The sequence below is a fragment of the Zeus faber genome, assembly GCF_960531495.2.
Source record: "Zeus faber genome assembly, chromosome: 1".
NCBI classification, from domain to species: domain Eukaryota; kingdom Metazoa; phylum Chordata; class Actinopteri; order Zeiformes; family Zeidae; genus Zeus; species Zeus faber.
Window position 1 is genome coordinate 33,320,498 of NC_137193.1, and position 22,774 is coordinate 33,343,271.

Sequence of the window (22,774 nt, forward strand, 5' to 3'; positions counted from 1 at the left end):
CGCCATTCTGTGGTTCTTAAGAAGTGAAGTAATGATACTGTACCAAGCAGAGCTGTAGCCAATATATATATATTTTTTTGGGGGGGTATTTCAATCTAACAAGAGCACAAATGTAATAACTTTACATCAGTCTCACTTGTCTTAGTAAAAGACATCTGTATCCTTTGGTTTCTTTTTTTTGTAACTTTCTGTATAACCCATACAGAAAGACTCCAACTTGACCTTCCAAAATTGTTATTTTTTAAAAACTTAATAATTTCACCGTTCAAACCGTACCCTGCATAAAAACTGAAGACGCTTTGCTTTTCTGAAGTGTATTCAAGTGTACGGCCGTTGGTTGACCACTAGGAGGCGCTATGAGAGACAGAAATAGATTTTCAGTTTTAAAGCAGTGTTAATTGCAATTAAGACGACAAGAAGTTCCCAGTCCCGATTCAGTTGATAAAGAGGTTTTTTTTCGTCCCTGCTCAAGTCATAGTCATCATCATCCACTGACCGCAGAGAGCTATGCAGGCTTATGAATATCACCGTGGCTGCGCAGAAACATGGGCCTTTCTTAACCAGAGCTGAGGAATTTTGCACACATGTAAATATCAATGAGTGAGAAATAACTTGGGGTGGGTGTTGTGAGAAGTATTTTTTCTTTATTTACTTTAGCATCACGTAAAAACACCTTGCAGGTGTGTGAGTGTGTATACACGTCATGAATGAAGCCACAGCAGACGTCTTACGAAGATTTAATGTACATTTATTCTTAACACGTGGAACATATAGTATAAAGATTTCATACTGAATAAATGATATTCATTAAGCCAAAAAAGGGGAAAAAAGAAAAGAGGAATTTACATCAAGTTTTAGCTACATTGTCTGAAATACAAATATGCAGAATCCGCATCACTGGAAAAAAAAAAAAAAATTCAAACAGTTTCTTCATCAAGGTCTAAGCTTTGTTTTTTTTTTCCCGAGGAGCTTAAAATGGAACCGCAGACATGATTTTGTTGTTGTTGTTGTTGTTGTTGTTGTTGTTGTTGTTTGTCGGTTATATTCTCTACACCTTGGACCAGAGGCCAACCGGAAACTTGATCTGTGCATGGATGGAGAGGTGGGGGGGTGGGACCAGCAGCTGAACAACCCGACCCCCCGTGGTTAAGGAACCGGGGTGGGGCTTGTCGAGCATATCCTCAACGAATCCGGTTTTGACAGTTTTTCTCTCGTGTGAAACCTTTTTCCATTGTCGTAAATTTATATATATAAAAAAAATAATAATAAAATAAAAAAAGGGGGGGGGGGGGGGGCAAAATGGTTAAGAGAAACGGAAGGTGAAAAGGAAGGGGGGGGGGGTGTAATGTACAACATCTTAATATATATATACACACACGCACTGCAGCTCGGACTGCATCTAGAGTCGAGGACCAGTCCTACAGAGGTGACTTCTTTTACAAAGGGGGGGGGGGGGGGGTGTCAAAGTCATACAATCAAAGGGGGACGAAGAGGAAGAGGTCGGGGTGTTGTCGGTTCACGATACTTTTGGGGTGGGGGGGGGGCTCTCTCTTTCTCGCTCTCTCGCTTTCTCTCAACGTTAGCTAAAATTTGTCTTTAAAAACTACAGTTTGCTGCCAAGCCAGCGTATCTCAGTGTGAAACAGTATTATTACAGTATGTTTACAGTTTGTTTTGCTTGATATTTCTCAAAAAGGTGTACAGTACGGAAAAACAAACAAACAAACAAAAAGAAACAAAAAAAAAAAAAAAAAAAAACATCCTACAATCTACTGCGCAGGCCTCCCCATCGACGGACGTCCGTTCACGGCCAATGGCGTGGTTCCTGTGTGGCCGAGTGTATATAGTATCCAAGTTTTACAGCAAATACAACCACGCCGGGAGTCCCCGTGAGTCCATTTCAGCCTTCAGACACAAACCAAAATATCCTTTCATCCACTCTTATCTCCGTTTCCCCTCCCCCGTCCCCCCAGCAAACGCCCCGCTCAGAGAGAGAGGAACTGGGCGCATGTGACCCTCCAAACTCACTGTAAACGAGACAGCAACTTTGGTTACAGTTCATGGATCGAATTTCTTTTTTTCTTTTTTTTTTGAATTATATTTTTGTATGTTTTTCATAAAAAAAAAAAAAAAAGTTATTTCTTTTTGGGCAGGGGGTAGGGGGGTAGGGGGGTGTGGGTGGGGGGTGGCACTGCGTTCTTCGCCTAGGCCAGGGTTCCTATTCTGCACGTTTCTTTCTCGCATCTTTCTTTTTCACCCCAAATGTTAAAAATTCACTGCGACTTGATATTCCTTCCTTTCGTGAGAAGTGGGGGAGGAGAGACAGTGAAATCCGAGGTGATTTTGCATAAATTAAAAAAAAAACAAAAAAAAAAAACAAGGGAAAGGGACAGTCAGTTTTTTTCGCTCTCATATCTCATCACGCACACGCAAACAGACACGGAAAAAAAAGGAAAGGGGAGGCGGAGGGGGGCACAGAGAGGGGGCGGAGCCAAACCCCCCATGGCTGTCATGATTGGCCGATCAGAAACAGTACGTCACAGATCATGTGGGACACCAGAGAGTTCATGAGGGGGGACACAGAGATGTCCAGTAGCCGCGACTCGTACAAGGTGAACTCCGAGTGGTTCTCCTCCACCTTGGCCATGGCATGCAGGGCCCGGGCTGCGCGCCGCATCATGTCTACACTGGTGGGCTCAAAGTGGGGGGCGCCCTGCATGTGGAGCAGGGCGCTCTGGCTTTGTTGGTACTGCGTGGCCGCCAGGCTGTCCTCCAGGAAGCCCAGCAGGTTGCCCACACTGCCCTTCTGCACGGCAATGGCCCGTGCGGCCAGGCTGTCGCCCTGTGCCAGGTTGGCCAGCAGCACCACAGCCATCTCCCGGCACACGGCTACCTTGCGCTCGCCCACCATGCGCACCAGGGAGCCGTATAGCTTCTCCAGGCGGCTGAACGGCGGCGTCGCCAGAATGAGGTCCACGTTGTTGTCCTGGATGCTGAGTTTGCTGAGGGTCTCGAGGACTAGTCTTTGTGGCGAGAGCGACCCGTGGGGGCCCAGAGTGGGGAAGGGGTCTAGGGCCTCCGCCGAGGGGCAGACAGCCCAGTGCAGCAGCCCGTCTAGCAGGGGCAGGCAGATGCTCTCCGGGTAGACAGACAGGTCCAGCTGGCCCGAGATGTTGGCCAGGGTCACCAGGCAGTTCTCCCGCAGAACCTCAAGGCAGTCCCACCACCACTCGTCACGCTCGCAGCTCACACCCTCGTCTTCCTCGTCCTCCTTCTCGTAGGTGACGGGTGCCTGCTTGCGCTCCGGGTGCCGATGGTGGAGCAGCACCAGGCGGCCCAGTAGCAGCAGGAGCCCCGGGTGCTTGGACATCTCCAGGTCGTTGCCAGGGATGAAGGAGAGGCTCCGCACGATGTTGGAGACGCAGATGCAGCGGCGGGCCAACGAGTCCTGCCAGTCCGACAGGGTGCTGAGGGGCGTCTCGTCCTTGCTGTGTGGCTCATCCTCCAGGATCTTCATTCTGCGGTGGCTCTGCAGCTCGGGGTTGATACTGAACAGGAACTTGCCGTTCTGCTCCTCTGCATAGCTGCGCACCACCTCCTCTGTAACTGAGCCTGGGCGCGCCGACAGCACGTCGTCGATCATGGCCGTGACCGGAAAGCCGGCGATAAGCGGAGGAGTCTTTTCACTCTTCTCTTCCACCGAAGGCGTCTGTGCTTCCGAGGACTGGGGCGGATGCTTGGCCTTGCAAGGGTTATCGTTCATCATCATTGCCGTCGTCATGGTCGTTGTCTTGTCTGGCGCCCGGACCTTCTTCCTGCTCTCTGGAGTTGTCGGCGTTAGTTTCCGCTGCTTGTTGAGTAGGTCAGCTCGGCTCTCGAAGTGGGTCTGGATGTGTTCTGTGGTGTCGCCCCCGCCAATACTCCAGTGTATCAGGCCGCTGTTAAAGCTCTGTCGCTGGCCAGACCTGGCAGAACGGTCCCCCAGGAGGGGGTTCTTCTTCCGCACCACCTTGATGGGGAGCTTGTCGAACTTGCTGGCCTGCTTGGGCTTCTCTGAGGAGGGGGCGCCGATTGGGTCCTGGGCTTCCTTGGAGGAAGCCCCTTCTCTCTTCTCCTCCTCCCCTCCTTCCTCTTTCTGCGAGCTCTCCTCCTCCTGTTTCACCTGGACCAGTGAGTAGGGCTGTGCCGCAGTGCTCTCATCTTCCTCATCATCTTCATCGGCGTCATCCTCTGTGTCCATGTTCTCCGCCTCAGGCGCTGGGATCTCCTCGTCGCTGCTGTCGTTTGCTTCAGCGTTGGGGTCAATGAGCGTGCGCTGGCCGGGGTCTCCCACCTCGTACTCCTTTAGAATACCGAAGATTTCAATGAGGCAGCGTCTGAAGTACTCCACCACCAGCTCCAGGAATCCAGGTAGCTTGAGATTTAAATGCAGAGAGTTACAAGTCAAATACACTTCATTAGTCATCCGATGCGACTAAAACAAGTACCCATGGATGCTGATTTTAATGCAACGCACCTGGCATAGGTTGAAAGTGGAAATGCTGTTGTCATCATACAGTAGAATGTTGATGGTATCTAAGGCCCAAGTGCTCTCAGCTAGTAAGCCCGATTTCAGGGACATCATCACTCTCCAAGCCTCGGGTGTACCTAGCGAGAGACAAGAGAATTGAGGATGGCAAGTGCAGGTAGTGACAAAGCGACTTAAATGACAGCTAACAAGGGACAAAGCTCTGTACCTATCTCTTTCATGGTGAGCCGCCTACGGGGCTTTAGATGGGGCTGGGAGGCCTCAATGGAACCAGGCGGGAAGGCCACGTCCCGCCTGATTAGGGGAGGTTGCACGGGGGCCTGCCCGATGTGGGAGGCGGGCACGGGGGGCCCAGCTTTCTGCATCTTGGTGCCCGGGTGCATGTAAGGGGACTTGCTGGGCGATGTCCTACTCTCCATGGGCCGGGGCATGGGCGCCGGACTGGACACCTGCGGAATGTGGTTCTGGGAGTTTTGGTAGTTTGACGGCAGGGGCCTAGACATGGGTGGGCCCGAGCCACCTGGACCGTAGGGGGGCTGCCGCTGGTTGATGTGCCCGGGCCACTGACCCTCGTGGTTCATGCGCTGCTCTGACACCATCATCTCCTCGGAACGGTTCATTCCATGGTAACCGGGGCCCTGGCCTGGTACTTGGGGCCCCTGACGGTTGGGGAAGTTGGGGTAGCCGCCCATCTCATTGCGGCCCTGCCACATGGGGCCCTGGGGGCCATCTGCACCTGAAGGCATGGGGCTTCCCATCATTTGAGGAGGCATGGGGGACTGGGAAGTGGGTCCTCCAGAGGCTGGACCCCGATCTCGGTTGAAGGGAAAAGGGAACTGGCTCTGTGGCCCCGGTGGTCTGCGTTCTCCTCCAGGGTAAGCGTTGTACTGGTTGAACATCTCCTGTTGGCCTGGGGGCACCGAGGACTGAGATCCCGGCTGCTGCTGACCACTGTAGGGGACATTGTACATCTCCCCTTCATGACGTTTGGCAGGAGGACCATAGGCTCCATCTACAGGTCGCTTGTAGTTCTGTATGCAGAAAACAGTAACATTACATCAATAAAAGTGTTAACCAAAATAAATTCTAGTGAATAACAAGGCCAGGGACAAAGCAGGTCGTTTTACGACTGGTTCAGAGGTATATGGAGCTGTGGGAACATAGCAAATCAACATCTTACCGGTTGTTGCTGTGGATATATTCCTGGCTGCTGATTAGGATATGGACCACCAGGGGGAGCTCCTTGGCCAGGGTACTGATTAGCATAAGACTCATGCCTAGGAAAACATAATTGTTATGTTAAAAAAAAATAATAATAATTCTCGCTGGAGTTCATATAATGCTCATAAACTATTGTTTTCAAGGTCCTAAAGAAAGGTCGAGGCTACTTACCGCTGCTGTTGTGGAGCGCGGCTAGGTGAATACATCCCTGTGTCAGCCCCCGAGGGCATGAGGTTTGGCTGGGACGCTCCAGGCCCCAGGCTGTCCGGGCCCATGCCTGGCTCCTGTCTGCGGGAGCACAACAGGTGATGGTGACGTTAACAGGAAATTCACCATAAAGTTTGGAATCGTTGAGGAGAAATTGTCCCACAAAGTGCTCAGCCCATGAAACTAGAATCTGGCATCAAACCGATGCCAGATTTTTGGGTCCGAGGCCGATTCTGATTTTGGAGAGCCCTAGCCCACGCATCACACATGTTTTGACCAATATTTTGTATTCAATTTTGTTTCAATTTTCAAATAAATCTGAAAATATTATTTGATCAAAGTTTCCATATTTAAGAACATTTAACTTATATGTAAACAAATAAATTAAAAATAAACACACAAATAATGTTTTGATAGACAAAAATGTAAAAGATGAAATTAAATATATACATGAAGCTTCAAGATATGAAAAGAACATTTAACTTTAATCATAAAATGAACAAGCAAACAAGTAAATATAAAATCCACGATGGTCCCCTCCCCTAAGCTACTGTATTTACTCAAATAAAAACCAGGCCTCTAATAAATGACGGGGGTGTGGTCGACACAAACAAATAAAGGCCCGCCTCAAAAAAAACAACGATGGATAAACTCCCAGTGCTTGTTATATAATGTCCATGCCAGTTAAGCATAATGTACATTTCCACCACTTTAAATTGATAAATTCAACAATATAATTATGCTATTTTGAACACTTTGTTGTTCTGGATTGCTCATTGTGTTAAACGTAAACCTAACCCCTCGCCCACACCAGAAACGACACGTCATCAATGTGAAAGCGTCACGTCATTTGACGATTCGTCAATTCATTCCGGGTCCGACTACATTCTGTCTTTAAGACTTTAAACTTCAAATTGTGACATTTCTAAATTTTCAATAGGTAAGTGACTCTTTGCTTTAGTTCTCAACCTTTACATTTTTATTCGGATTTGGAGTCTGTTTATTAACACGTTACGTTTAACACGGAATGAGTAATAATCTATAAATACACTGCGGTTATTGACAGGAGGAAGGCGGCAGCGGTGGGTTCATCCCATTAACCAGAGAAGGAGGATGCAAGGAGAGTTTCACCATCTATATACACTGTTTGTGTATTTATTGAGCTGTTTCTGTAATAAGGTGTTTTCTGTTATTTGTGGTTTGATTATTAAATGAAGAAAACATGCAATGGATATTCTTGTACATTTGATCAAAAAAAACATTAATAGCTTAATAATACCTTGTAAATAAATGTCTCTACTTTCTCTACTACTACTCTATTGCTACTCTAAGTCAGTTTGACTGGAGCCCAAACGTAGTGACTCCAAGCAGCAAAGAGACCGTCCTGCTTCTGTGTTGCCCGACAATAAAGTTTATAAAACTGCTTCTCAAGTATGAAGTAAAATATAAAGTCTATTCCTGGGCGTGATATTTGTTTTCCTGCTGGAATGATAATCTTTACATGAATGAGGTTTAATTTGTTGTGAGGGAAAATGTATTAGTTTGTTAATTTAACTCAGTAATCCACATTAGGACCGCACTTCAGTGATTTTATAAATGTAGTTGACGCATACCAGTAAAGCGTTCCGCTTTGCGCCTCGAAAAAAAGAGCCGAGGCATTAAAAAACACAAGGGGTTTAGGAGCCTCGTGGCATGCCCCTTTCACGACGCTGACGCTTCTGCTTGGCGTGACCTTCCAAATTGATTAAAATGGCAGGGTATCTGAAGCGCTTTTGCGATGCTGACGTGTCGCTTCTGGTGTGGGCTCAGCGGTAACTCAGAGAATTGGAGTGGAATTATTTTTTCTCCTCCAGCGGTGCACCGCGCGCGCTCCCGTGCCGGTTCCCATGTCGGTTTTCCTGTGTTTTTATTTTAGATCAATTTTTTTTCGTTTTTACTTGTATGAAACAAATATTTTAAACCCAACCAAGGAACGTTCCGCTATGGATCAGGACAGTGGATTGCGTAATGGAGTGGTGTGAAATGACAAAGAAATCTCTTAAAATAAAAACAGTGTTTTTATTTTAGATGCATTTGTTTTGAGGAGCACAGCACGCAGAGAGAAGTTTGATTCAAAATTAAACGAGAGTTTTGGCAGAACTGCTTTACAGCAATATTTTACGTTATCTTCATGTGGAGCAAGCAAATGTGGATTTATAACGCCTAGTCTGATTTCTATGCTTATTTTGATGAGTAACTTGAAAGTAGTGTGATAAGTAACTTATTACCTTATACAGAATCTGTGCAGACAAGTCTTGCTGTAGAGAATATTGGATGAGGCAAGAGTGACACTAACAAAACCTTATTACATGTAGCGCGTCAGCTGCTGTGGATAATTCTAGTAAATTAAATTCTGTTAAGCAATTACAACGTTCAAACAGACAAGCATAGGATAAATAATACTTTTTTTTGGATTATTATACTTATTTAAACATCGGGACACATCGGCTGCATAACTGCTGATGTGATCCTGATGTCGTCAAAAAAGTCAAATAATGGCCGATATGTCGGCCAGACGGATACATCGGTCAGGCTCTACACAAAACAAGTGCTACGTTTTGGCTTTACCTTCGCTCGTATCCCGATCCGTAGGGGTACGGTTGCCTCTGGCCCATAGGCAAGTTCCCCATGGGGCCCGGGGGCCCTCGATTGTACTGTTCCCCCATGCCACTGTTGGGGCCTGGGCCCGGCGTCATGAATTGCTCTCCAGCTAAGTCGGAAGAGGAACAAGGAAATTGTTATTGTATATATTTTTTTATAGATTATCAATAGGTATTGAAGATGGAAATTCCCATGTTGCAGAATCCAACTGGGGTTCATCATATTGAACTATATGCCTTTGTAGAGACCATAAGTCTAGTATTCAAATCAAACTCTAAATATATCAGACCCCATATAAAAAAAATTGTAGGCCCTCACTTCTCATTAATTAACTAAAGAAATGTGTGTACCGCAAAATTATTGTATCCTCATTTTATTTAACTTAATGACAACACCAAATGGGTAATTAAAGATTGACGATAAGGCAGTGTTCATTTTATCCCAATGCTATACCACTGAAATCAGACACCAAAATCTAATTCTTCTCCTTATTTAAGTACCTTTCCTCATGCCACCGAAGGGGTCCTTGTTGGGCTCGTAGGGCCCCATGCGGCCCATCATCTCTGGTCCAGCCATGCCGGGCTGGTAGCCTTGAGAGTTGGGAGTCATGGCGTTCCGCCGGGCGAACGCCGGGTCTCCGCCATCGGCAAAGGGGTCCTGCAAGTTGACGCTGCTCCTGAATGTTTGTAGGAAGTGGCGCATTAGTGAAGCAAGACTGGCATAACAATGTAACTACAAGGAGAGGGGTGTGATCATGCATTGGTCAAAATGCAAGCTATTTTGTTAACAGAAACTGAAATCAAATTTGTTGCCAATAGCCATGAGGGTCCTGTATAGTTAAGTTGCACAAGACATTTCCAAAGTTTGCTCAGCATCATACCTAACGCCAGGCATTGGGGGCATCTGGGTGTGCGGGGTGGAGGCTGGGGTAGGGGGCTTCAGGTCTCCCCCCTCTGCCATCGAGCTACTGGTCGACTGGGGTGTCTGGGGGCCTTGGAGGGATCCAGAGCCGGCTGTGAGGGGAAAATACGGCATAAAACAAAGTAAGCACCAAAATCTGAGAATGCCAACATTTCTGAAGTCTCCTGTAACTAGGGCTGGGCAATTTAGTATATAAGTATAGCAATGCAATTATGACATATTGTGGTCTAGATTATTAACAAGAATAATAATAATAATGATTCGATATGACCCTCATCTTCCCTGATATGCGCTCCTAAACACTAAAAGCACTATTATTAAAAACTAACTAACTAAATAAATGTAAAGGGGGCTTTTTAACACATAGCAGATATTGTGACATATTGATACCATCTCAGAATTCCCCAGTGATTGCCATGATAATAAATTTGTCTATTTCGCACAGCTCTGCCTGTAAAAGGGAATGTGACATGGTGAAATGCTGTCTGGAGTGGGTCTGTTCCATGTGTGGAAGCACGCATCATGCCGCTTCATTCGGTGGTTGAGAAAATTCCAGATTTTTCCCATTTATTTTTTTTTGTTGAAGCTTAAGCTTTCAGCTCAACACAGCATGCTCACCCCCATACAACTCCCAAGATTACCATATAGCGTCCAGTATTATAGCCATTTTGGTTTTCACTCCTTTTTACCCGCTACATAGATTCATGCATTGATATTGTTGTATTTGTTTTCCACAGTCTAGTATTAAAAAAACAAATCAGCTAAAACAGTTATATCTGCAAGCGAGTCTTAATTGCGGTATGGTGATACTTGTATTATTAGTCTCTAGTGGAGAGAATGAGTGATGGCTTGTTTGTGCGTGCACGTGTTTGTGTGTGTTGTGCGTGAGCATCTTTAACCTCGGCTCAGGACTGGTGGCCATTAAGCATGCCGCTCTGATGACTCACAGCTTCATTCATTAAACTGGCACACGGGCCGAGGTCACCAGCAGGTCGCCTTTTACTCACATCATTCCTCGCTCACACGCCCTCTCCCTCACACACCAGCTTGACACCCTCCTCCTCCTCCTCACCCCACTCCCCCCGGCAGGGATTTCCCCTCTACTACAGACAGAATGACGGGGGAAGTGCAGGAGGGGGGAAGATAACACGAGAGAGAGAGAGAGACGTTTGACTTTTGCACACAGAAACACCGTGTGTCACACACACCCCCCCTCTTGCCATTCATCATTTTCTGGCTCAGCACTAATCTCCAGGGGCGTGCTGCCTTGACTCTGTAGCCCAGGGCCAGGCACTGCACCCCCCGTCCCCACACCCACACACACCCGCACACACCCACACACCCACACACCCAAACACAGAGAGCCCTCCTCAGCCAATCCTTAAGCACATTAAAAAGGGTGCTGGCGGGAATTGTTAGGAGCCGTTCCAAAACAAATAGCACCTGGCATGTATTTTGCTTTTTTGGGGGGGGTTAGCGTTTGTATCGTGATATGCAATATTGGACCGTGAATCAATGTTGATAGGAAGTTGGAAAAAGTGTTGCTGAAGAGTACAGTTTTTACTGAATATATATCGATTTTAGGGATGTGCAATATTCATATTTTGTGTGGTGCAAGACTTGAGCGAATGATTGGTCGTAGCAAAGGAATCTTTTGAATGACTCTGTCGAGTGTGCCTTCAACTCACAGATTTAAAGGATTCTTGAGAGTTCAGTCCAGAACTAAAGCATCCAACTCTTCTCACTCTTGTTATAGTCTCTCCCCCAAAGTCCTCCGTCGCCCCTCCCCCTTCTGACCCAGTCCTAATGTAATGTGAAACTTCACCTCCATGTGACATTAACATGTCAACAACCACTACCTTCCAAGATGGGTTAGAGGGTAGTCATAGAAATGGCACTTCTGCTGTGACACACTTCCCATTTAAACACTGACTGGATACAATTTCCCAGAGCTTCAACCAGCAACCAACATTCAACAGTTTGTGCCTCAGTGCCAGCATGCAAAGCAGCGTGGACACCCTATGAGGCCGGGGGTGGAAAGCACCATTGTCTTGTGCACATGCCAGGGAGTATCCAACCACCACCGGCTCCACATCCTCAAAAAATGAACAGTTCCCTCGAACACGGGGACTATGGGACTTCCAGGCGAGCGGTGGAGGTGGCCAATGCAGGGCATGTCCAACGATTGTGTGAGCTTGCCTGTTAACACCGCAATTAATAAGATACTATAAAAGACACTTGAAAAGACACTTCGGCTCTAACATAGGTAGGTAATTGCAGGTGGCCTGAGTTCGATTTTTGGACCAAGATCTTTGATTGGACCCCCTCCCTTGTGGGCACGTCAAGGTTCAATCAGTAGCACCGGAAAATATGTGACAAATAGTGACCGATAAAGGAAGCCACAGAAACGACACCAACGTTGTCTCCAGGAAGCTTCTTGGTCTTCGTAGCAGAGAGATCTTGCAACGGTAGTTGTTTGGTAGCTGAATGTTTGTCCAAGCTTACGCAAACCAAAATAAAAACTAGGTTGGGGATATAAGCGGCACAGCTCAGGGTCGGGTATTGTGCGAAGATAGCCTTGTGTGGGCGTAAGGTTCATTTTATATGGACTGCCCGTTTTGAGAGCTTGAATTATTGTGAATAATTATTAAGCAACGTCCGGCTGGCTGGAGCTAACCTGGGCTGGGAGGCTGGATCTTGGCCTGGTTCTTCTTGGTGTCTGTGTTGAAGAAGTCCGCAGGGGGGTCCTCGCCACGCTCCACCTTGCACTCGAAGGCATACAGGCACTGGATGTACTGCTTCTTCAGCGAGCTGGCAGCGCTGCTGGACGTGCCCACATTCAGGTTGGTGGCCAGCTCCCGCCACTTCTTGTTCTTGTTCACCTGGAAGGAGAGGAGAGGGCGTTCAGAGAGACAGGATGCAGTTGAGTTTTGATCTATAAATCTGACTGCTTGTTCCCAATCAGTTAGGAAAACAGTTAGGGAGAGAGCGCAGTTGAAATGACAGTGAATAGGCGCTTGAGAGGGACCAAACATTCACCTAGCTCTCCATATCTAACACCGTACACCGTTTTTAATTAAGTTCTGTTGAAAAGCCAAATAACAGCTGTATTTTCAGGTGCCGGAGATGAGAATTTGCCCCCACATGTTTCCCTCCAGCTAATTTCAAAGCATGTAAGTACATTTATGCTCGTGACTGGGTGCGTCAAGGAAAGTTGAGTGACTTTCACAAGTTCTAGTTGTGCACATCAACAATATATATATTTTATATTCTTTGATTAACAAAATAAACTAATTTTTGCTATTGCTAACAAGAAACTGACAACAAAATAGGCATATGATTGTATAATGCCTGGAAATATTTATGATTTTTCAAAGTCAAATCGTAACAAAATCAAATTACTTCCTGAAACCCTTAGTAAGGAAACCATTTGATTGGGTTTGGGTTGGTTTTCATGAAAAAAAGTGAGACACAGCATCTACCTGGGTGAGGCCTCCAATTTCCTTGACGGACACGTATAGCCGGAAGAGGTCAAGGGGCTTGCGGCCCACGGCCGGCAGGTTGTTCATGCCCATGGCTTTCTCTTCGGTGAAGGCCAAATAGCGGTCCACCCACATCTTCCTCTCGGGCTCCGGGCCCAGTTCATACAGACGGGTGATCTTCTCATTGGTGATGGTGGACGAGCTTGACTTCTGTGAGGGGGGTGAAGGGACACAAGTTGGTGCCTCATCCTAACTGACAGTGTTGAACGTTTTCTCTGTTTGGTAGCAAGTTAGTAAATACATTTCTCTGGGTGCCATGTTTGGATCTAATATATTGATATATTTAAAATATTCCCCTGGGGGACATGTGTATACGGCAAAATACACAATATATATATATATATATATATATATATATACACACACACACACATTTAGTCATTTAGCAGACGCTTTTATCCAAAGCGACTTACAAGGGAGAATAACATTCAAGCTACAATATATATATATAGTATTCAAAATCATTCTGTTTAAATCAGTGCTAACAATTCTAACTAGTCAAATTCTGTTTGGTTGCGTTTCCCAGTAGAAATATTACTAAATAGTGCGTTATTTTTCCGCCGTAGGACTCCACATCTGTGGGTGGGTGATCTTGGTCTTAGAGCATTTTACAATGTTCTGTAACCTCAGTTAGTGTTTTTAACATTTCTTTAGGTATTGAATGTTGTTCTATGGCACTCTCTGCTTAAATACAATGCTAACCCTAACCCCAAAAAAACATAACTTGTGATAACCCAAGCTGGCACGCCCACTCATCGTGAAATAAACCTTCAAACTTGTTCTGGGTCTTTGTGAGCGACACATACCTACAAAGAAAAACACTCCACCTCAAATTTTTTCTTTAAATAGCACATTCACACTCCCATCACTGATGCTAATCCCTCTCTTTTTTTTTTTATTTTATTATTTTTTAAATCACTGATAACCATTATTATATATATTGCTCGAAAAACCATCTGCTGTCACAGGTGACCTAATTTGTTGCTTTATATATCTTTTTTTTTACGGGTTTTCTTTTAAGAATTGAAATGCTTTTAATGTCATACCTTTTTCGTTTCCTGTTTGGGAGGGGCATCTACTTTGTTGTTCATCTTCGGAGCAGAATTCATTTTCTCCATGCCAAACTCTGGACTGGGAGCCATCCCTGATAGTGATGAAGGGAGAAAATAAGCAGATCAGATAGAACTATCTTGACACCAATTCAAACTTTTCAGTGACATCAACAAATAACCAAAACTCTTGGTAATGTTGGGGTCACTCACCAGGGGTGTTATTGACTATGTTAGCCGCCATGGGGTACGGCCCTGGCCCGCCTTGGTTTATCATGCCGGGCATGTTGTTCATGCCCGGGCCATATGGAGAGCCTGCTCCCATCATGCCCTGCGCCATGTTTGGGTAACCTGGTGGCCTGAAGACAAAACGGAAGAAATACGATTTAAAAAGAAAAAGCTTCTTATTATGTGATGATATTCATATCAAACCCCAGGAGATAACAGCAATTTCAACTTTGCAGAGCACATATACTTGCACACATTAGATCGCATCAATATTTAAAAAAACCTACTGTACTTTTCTTTGTGGTTCTCAGCCCTCACTATCCAGGGAGACGCACCTCAGAGGCTATCCCCACAATCTACCTCCCTTTCAAGCCAGGCTCTATGAGACTACTACAGTTAAGTTGCACCAATGAGTAATGATCCAAATGACAATAATAACATTTGCAACATTGATAAAAGTGGCAGTAACTCCGGGGACTGCAGAGGGCCAAATAATCTGTAGTCACATCAAGAGCACAACCACACACAATCGCACCCATGGACATGGATATCTAACCACATAATCAACAATCTGCAACTCTAATTCTCTGTATGTGTGGTTTGGGTGTCTATTCTCTCTCTAGCTCACCACAGCAAGCAGGCTGGCCCATGGAAGGAAACTAATTTATTTATTTTACTGCACCCTCAGGGTAAGACGCTCACCGACACACTGACACACATACGCAAGCTTGTTATTCAGCTCAGAGAGGACAGCAGTCCTCAAGTGGAGTGAGTCTAGCAATCACTGGTGAATGGCCTTTGACACTTTAACTGCTTCCTCCACCGTTGTATAGACTCTGACGCAGGCAGAAAACACTCTGCGTTGCCACCCACCCGCCTGCTCTGCTACCCACCTGTTGTGTATGGCGTTGGCGGCTGCGTGATGCATGGGCGGGCCGCCCTCCTTCCTGTTCATGCCCGGGGGCGGGCACATCCCTGAGGCCACCTGAGGGGGCATGCCGGCCATGTTCGGGCCCATGCCGGGGCCGTAAGGCCGCGTGCCCATCTGCCCGGGAGCCATTCGGCTGGGGGGCATCCCGGGGTATGGGGCCCCACCGGCCTGTGCCTGCATGGGGTTCATGGAGCCGGCCATGCCGGGACCTCCTGGGTAGTTGGCGTTGGGCATGCCACTGTAGCCGGGCTGTCGGGGGTAACCTGAGCAGGGAGGGGTGAAGACACATTCTCTTATTCCTCAGTTGTCTTGAATACAATTAGAAACACAAAGTCTGGATTAAAACCTACTACATCAAATAACACTTCTAATAACATTTTTAACCATTTAAATTCTAATTTACTGGTCCAAAGAACCTCATAAATATGAATCTTATATTTAAGTTCCAAGAAAAGAATGTTGCAGACGTGCCCCAATAGGGAAAATAGGCAAAAATAAACAAAGTTTGAAAAAAAATCGTGGTTCCAAAGTAAACAGAGAAACTATGGCCGTGCCAGATACAGGTGACGTTTCAATTGGCTGTTTCCATTCACAGACAACATTACTTCATTAACAAGACAATATGTAACATTAACTTGCTGGTGAGTACATAGTCATAACACAAAGCCAAACGTTATGTATTTGTAATGTAAGTATTGATTTTTTGTTTGTTGTGTTCGTAAATTCAAACGGTCTATATTGTTTGCCCTTTTTTCCCCCCTAAGGGAGATGGCAACATCATCAATGTCCATTTTCTGCATTAAACATGCAGTTTTCTATATAAGTAGGCAACCATTTAAAAGGCCAATACCTCAAAAATTTAATTAAAATAAAAATAGAATGAGAAACTGTTCATTTGATTTTAAGGTCTTCATTTTTGCTTTATGACTTGCAGACACCCAGTCAATAGAGAGAGAGCTTCCAGTTATTTGCGCTTAATACGATAATCTGAAGTTTCTTGTTAGGAGTCTATACCAGTCATTATGAAACCGCTTTGGTCCCCCCAAAAAATGAGGAAACCTGCAGTGCAATGCATCTTCTACACCTGACTGGATCAGATATTTTCTGTGGACAGGCTCTAAATTTACCTCTGCACAGCCCATTCTGACAAGCACCCTGATGTGACGGCTGCTATCTGGCCCATTGCTGTCGCCCGATATGACTAATAGCACAACTTCTTCAAAAACCCACAGAAACCATCTGAGACAGTGGATAATACCGCTCTGGGAATCTAGCTGTAGAGCAGAGAAGCTTTCAAAGACTCCTGGATTCTGGGCTTTCTACCAAGCTCCTGACAGTTGCAGCATAACAATCGTAATCTCGTTCAGAGAAAAAAAAAAAATAAGTGTGTGGTGGTGGTGGGGGGGTATTTTTACCATCTCAAAACAGACTTGCCATGCCGGAGTAGATTGGCTCTCCTCTACAGTCTAAATGTTTTACAAACTAGAATAAGCGGTTACAAATTGGAGCGCCAAATAGCCTCACCCTGAAATGCACACACTCACTCACTCACCTTGTGGACCGTACTGGCCCCCTTGTGGACCATAGTTGCCCATGGAATTGTTCTGAGGATAGGGCCCCATCGCAGCATGCATCTGGCCGCCTGAGGACTGACGTGGCGATAAGGCGGAGCCAGGTTGACCGGGGGACCCGTACGGGGGCATCTGAGGGTTCCGCATGTATACTGGTGGGGGAATAGGTTTAGCTGGTGAACAGTTTGTTTGTGTTTTTACTTTTTCTCTGACTTCTGTCAAGCATTACCAGAGTGCACACCCTAAATAGTACATTTTAAGAAGTACATACATAACACAGCTATTTTAAGGCGCACAATTATAACAGGTTATATATTAGGAGAAGCAAGTGCACTATACAGAGTATAAAGAAACAAATATTGATTTCCCCAATTCCAAAATGTTGTTGTTCGGTGTTTTAAAAGGGATTTAGGCTTATAATAGAGGTGCGAAGGACCATCCTGGAAAGAATTGGAACCATGGGCTGAATTCAACCGCAAGCATTTCATCATGTGAACATACTGTATACAATATTTAAACCACTGACAGATGAAATGAATAACATCTCATCTCAATGGCATCTGTTAAGGGGTGGGATGCATTAGGCAGCAAGTAAACAGTCATTTATTAAAGTTTATGTGTTAAATATGTGTTTAAAATGTAAGGTGTAAGGTAAGTGACTTTGACAAGGACCAAATTGTGATGGCTAGACAACTTGGCCAGAGCATCTCCAAAACAGCAGGTCTTGTGGGGCGTTCCCAGTATGCAGTGGTTAGCATCTATCAAAAGTGGGCCAAGGAGGGACAACCAGTGAACCGGCGACAGGGTCATGGGTACCCAAGGCTCATTAATGAACATGGGGAGCAAAGACTAGCCCCTCTGGTCCGATCCCGCAGTAGAGCTACTGTAGAAGAGCTACACAAATTGATGAAAAAGTTCATGCTGGCTATGACATAAAGGTGTCAGAACACACAGTGCTTCACAGATTGCTGCGTAGTTGCAGATCGGAGCATCAGAACTGGACCATAGAGCATTGGGAGAAAGTGGCCTGGTCTGATGAATCACATTTTATCATGTGGATGGCTGGGTGCATGTGTCGTTTACCTGGGGAAGAGATGGCACCAAGATAAACTATGGGAAGAAGGCAAGCTGTGCAGAGGAAGTGTGATGCTCTGGGCAATGTTGTGCTGGGAAAAACCTTGGGTCCTGACATTCATGTGGATTATACTTTGACACGTATCACCTTCCTTAACATTGTTACAGACCGAGTTCACCCTTCATGGCAACGACATTCCCTGATGGCAGTGGCCTCTTTTAGCAGGATAATGCGCCCTGCTACACTGCAAAGATTGTTCAGGAATGGTTTGAGGAACATGACAAAGCGTTCAAGGTGTTGACTTGGCCTCCAAATTCCCCAGAACTAGCATCTGTGGGATGTGCTGGAACAACAAGCCTGATCCATGGGGGCCCAACCTTGCAACCTACAGGACTAAAAGGATCTGCTGCTAACGTCTTGGTGCCAGATACTACAGGACACCTTCAGAGGTTGTCAGTCAGTGTGCATTACAATAAAAGGATAAAACAGAAAGAAGCTTACAAAAATGCACAGGGATAACATTTCAATGAGGAATTATAAATAGGGGGAATCATAAACCTATTTTTATATTTGTGAATCATCCATGTCAGGATACGGACACGGTCCTCCATCCAGCCCAATTGCATTGAACAGCCGAATCCCATTTGAATTTACAAAATTCCGAATCGGGTACAGCCCTAGAATTAATAAATAATAATCGGACACACACAAAATAAATCCCTCATATGTTTAACGGACTGCCCCTCCCCCTAGCGCACGGTGCTCAAAGCTGAATTGACGAGCGGGAGTGGAGAAACTGTCCTGAAGTTTCTCCTGAAGCCCTTGAACATAGAATGGAATACAGTCAAAGATAATAACTTAGCAATGATTATATTTCATATCCCCCTGTAACTTTCAACAGCAAAAAATTATATATATTTTTAAATATATAACTGAGCTCAATACTGCCCTGACGTCATGTAACCACAGTAATGTGGTTAATGTCACTGACCTTCACAATATTAGGCAGGTGGTTTTAATGTTGTGGCTGATCGATGCATGTCAGTGATTACAAAGGCAAGGCAGGAGGTTTTTCCCTCTCATTTATGATCTCTCTTCTGGATGTGTAAGTTGAGGTATGATCTGTTCTTTGTAAAAATGTAAAAGCTATTAGGTTTTCCATGTGAATGTGTTTATCTAGCCGACCACGAACGAATGAGAGAAACTGAGCTAGAGAGCGCATCAGGGCGGGGACTGGCCCGTTTAAAACATTCTGACAATACCGCAGAGAGGGAGAAAATAAAAAATAAAATAATGACATGAGCAAAACGGATGCCTTAGGGAGCCCAATTTAACAAGTTGCTCAGCAAGACAGTAATACAGAAAGTGGAAATTAAGTCCTTTTCCAAATCAAAATGAGGAAGTAATTGTCGAAGTTGAAATACGAGTTTCGACAGCAAGACAAGGACTACAATCCATCAAAACAATTGGGGGTGCGTCATAGCTGAAGCACGTTCCATTGCTTACCCCTGTCCTGGCCCATGGCCGACTGGTTCATAGAAGAATGCATGATACCGTCCGACTGCACGCTAGGCGGCCGAGGAGGCATCTGATTACCTGGGTGGAGGGGATGGTAGAAACACTGCGAAGGTAAGAAACAGTCCCCTACACACACATCTCTGCACCCCCCTACGGCCTTGACGTTACCTGGCACGGCAGCCGGTGAGAGAGGGCCCGTGCGGGAGGGGGTGACGCTGGCGGGGGAGCCAACTGGGGAGGGCGAGGGCCCCCGGATCCCTGGCAGGTGGGGCGAGGTGTGGGGGGAGAAAGGTGACTGGGCTGGGTTGCTCTGTTCGCCCTGGCTGCTGGACACCCCAGAGGTGCTCACCCCGGGGCTCAGGGCCCCCTCCGTGCCCGTGGGCAGGTCATCGATGGAGCCTGACAAGTCCTGGAACAACAAGAGAAGGAAATGGAAATTTACAGAAAAATATGCAGAATATTTGAAAGAGTTCAATTGGGAAGTTTCAATCCAATATTGTAGTCGTTTTGATACTTCTGTACTTTAATTCAGTGGGCTGTTGAATACAAATGCAGATGTAAACATTCCTGGTTGGTCATCATGTTTAATAAATTCTGCCCTCATCGCCAAGCCCCGTTATAAATGCAATAAAACCATTACGTTTAGTGAGGTGGAGGAGGACTTTCAGGTTATCAGTCCTTAGTCAGGAGGGGGGAGAGGCAAGGATTAGGGGATGGGGGGCGGCGCACAGAATTAAGAGCGACACTGTGTCACTCTCCCAATGCCTTGTGATCCACCTCAGCAGGTGACAAAGGCTCTGCACATTGTAGGGAAGAAATGGCGGGAAAATAAGTGATTTGTAACAGTAATCTGTGCCATGTGGCGCTGCCTCGGAGAGCAGAAAGAGCTGGGGTTTGTCTCATACTCCCTTTTTTCTTTTTTTTATTTGGCCGTAACACAAAAGACAGCGGGCAGTTATTTCAGTCAGCTGTGCAGTGCAGAAAGCCGGGGAGAGCCGTTACGCTCACAGGGGAAGGTGAGTGTTTACACTCTAGCCCCGTCACGTGGAGCCCATGTGCTGCTCAGAAATGCAAGCTCTTCTGCCAGTCACATCGGGAAGGGGAGGTGGGGGAAGGGGAGCAGGGGGAGAAAAAAAAACACTGCTCTGGAAAGGGGCCAGCCATTCCCATAGAAGCATTCCCACTCTAAACAGGCTGGCTTCAGCCCCAAAGCCGGGTTTTTTTATTTTTTTATTTTTATCTTGAAACGGAGCCCGTGCCTGTTCTGCTATTTTTAGAAGGTGACCTGATGGAGGAATCCCAGAGGGAGCGACAGGAGGAGAACGCTGATTCAGGCAAGCGCCCTGCTCCTTGTCTGCATGCCCTGCCGCCAGCACAACACTAGCCCCCCCCCCCCCTCCCCCCCACGCCCCAAACCTGCCAGGTCACAGGAAATGTGAAATGGGGGTGTGAAGAAACATGGAGTGGCAGGTGGAAAAAAAGCGATATTTCTGCTCATGACAATGAATGACAAGTTTCTATGTAATGTGAACGATTGCCAAATACTGCAGATTGAGAATCACCTCCACAACCTACCACTACATGGGCTTTTTAGCCCATCAGTACCAACAGGCTATTCTCCCACTGCTAGAAGACAGTGGCCAACCGCTCAGAACTCCATGGTACAGCGACAAGTTTAGCTCAGAGAGTTGGATTGGTGAAGAATTCAACATCTTATATACACCATAGAAATATTTGTAGTGTTACCAACTGCCGGCCGTATGACCACGGCAATCCAGGTTATTCTCATTTGTAGTTCCACGTTGGTGGAACGAGCTGCCAAAAATGACCAGAGCAGGGACCTCCCTCTCTGTCTTTAAGAAGCACTTGAAGACCCAGCTCTTCAGAGAGTACCTCCTCTCCTAACTTACAATTACTTAGCACTACCTAGCAGTATTTATTATTACACTAATGTCTCTGTTGCAATGTAGCTTGAATGTTATTCTCCCTTGTAAGTCGCTTTGGATAAAAGCGTCTGCTAAATGACTAAATGTAAACATGACAGGTGATTACGCCTGTTTTCACTTGTGGAGCTGCTTCCATATCAACTCATTCTCAGCGACCATGTGCTTACGTCTCGGACGCCGTAGTCAAGATCATTCAAAATAAAGTCGAAAAGCTTGTTCACTTCAATCGTCATTTCCTTTCATTTCACTTAACTAGTACATGCCCGTTCGAAATGTAAGACTTAAGACATTTGCATGGTACAGTTTAACAAAATGTCAACGATTCAGTCCTGTGTTTTACCATGAAATATAAAACTGTCAGTTAAAGTCAGGTGGCTCACTGTTTATTGAAAGGCTATTATTATTACATGTGTTGCGTGTCTAAATTGCACCAAATTTCGACACTGCACGTCCGTGGGATCCCATTAATACACCTGCCAAGTGTGAAGTAAATAGAATGAATGGTTGTCGAGATAATCGAAGGTCATACATTCGAAGTACATGCATACAGACAAGAGATTCCTGCCTTCGTAGTCAGATTAGATACAGCTTAAAAAAAGGGTATGAAATTAAACTATGCAAAAAAATAAAAATAAAAATGCAAGGTGGAACACCGCAGTAAAGCTCTTTCTCCTCCTGCCTGCCCCTGAGACGTCAGCTGACCACCCACCCACTCCCAGAAATCACAAGACCCCAGTCATCTGACAGGAGTTGGGGAGGGTCAGTCTGTGGAAAACAGAGAGGTGGTGTTGGGGCCGACAAAGTGTGTGTGTGTGTGTTTGGGGGGCTCTGAGGTTCCAGAGGTCACGTCACTTTCAGTCACAGACCAAAACAAAACAAAACAAAAAAAAATCATCACGCAGGGCCACAGAAGGTTAAAAGTCCAGTCCCTGGAGTTAAGCTCCTTCTTTTGGGGGGGCAGTCTGGGCTCGTCAGAGGGTCACCCTGGGGAGGAGGGGATGGGATAGCAGGGGTGCACAGGAGCACATGCTCCCAGTCACAAGGCAAGTGGCGTGACCACAAAGGAGGAGGAGAGGGAGGGTCATGACTCAAGTTGTTAAAAGAAGACAAAGATTTTTTTTTTAAACAACACTAAGGCTGATGATAAACTAAGAATATTCTTAAAATATTCTTAATCAAACTATTACTAGAAATCTGTCTGTCTGGCCTTCGATTACCTCGAACACCATTCATCCAATCTATTTCACACTTGGTAGGTGTATTGCTGGGGTTCCAAGGGCGTGCAGTGTCGAATTTGGTGCAATTTGGACACGCAACATGTGTTACCTTAATACACTTTCAATAAACATGCGAATTGTGAGCCGCTCTGTGCAGCTGAGGTGCTATGTGACATCATCC

General features: G+C 45.9%; 1 protein-coding gene across 1 annotated transcript in view; it reads right to left on the reverse strand.

The window, feature by feature from the left end:
- Positions 1 to 2,007: 2,007 nt before the first annotated feature.
- arid1ab (AT-rich interactive domain 1Ab) overlaps positions 2,008 to 22,774 on the reverse strand; it is a gene marked incomplete at its 5' end in the record, with an annotated part of 65,214 nt that continues 44,447 nt past the window's right edge. Inside the window, 16 exons of the mRNA XM_079998595.1 lie at positions 2,008 to 4,413; positions 4,516 to 4,646; positions 4,736 to 5,558; positions 5,708 to 5,804; positions 5,920 to 6,036; positions 8,563 to 8,704; positions 9,096 to 9,271; positions 9,476 to 9,608; positions 12,194 to 12,398; positions 12,999 to 13,208; positions 14,105 to 14,202; positions 14,321 to 14,466; positions 15,229 to 15,529; positions 16,819 to 16,989; positions 19,419 to 19,508; positions 19,599 to 19,839. Coding sequence (XP_079854721.1) covers positions 2,509 to 4,413; positions 4,516 to 4,646; positions 4,736 to 5,558; positions 5,708 to 5,804; positions 5,920 to 6,036; positions 8,563 to 8,704; positions 9,096 to 9,271; positions 9,476 to 9,608; positions 12,194 to 12,398; positions 12,999 to 13,208; positions 14,105 to 14,202; positions 14,321 to 14,466; positions 15,229 to 15,529; positions 16,819 to 16,989; positions 19,419 to 19,508; positions 19,599 to 19,839 — 4,986 coding nt within the window. The 3' untranslated portion in view covers positions 2,008 to 2,508. The remainder of the gene's footprint in view (positions 4,414 to 4,515; positions 4,647 to 4,735; positions 5,559 to 5,707; positions 5,805 to 5,919; positions 6,037 to 8,562; positions 8,705 to 9,095; positions 9,272 to 9,475; positions 9,609 to 12,193; positions 12,399 to 12,998; positions 13,209 to 14,104; positions 14,203 to 14,320; positions 14,467 to 15,228; positions 15,530 to 16,818; positions 16,990 to 19,418; positions 19,509 to 19,598; positions 19,840 to 22,774) is intronic.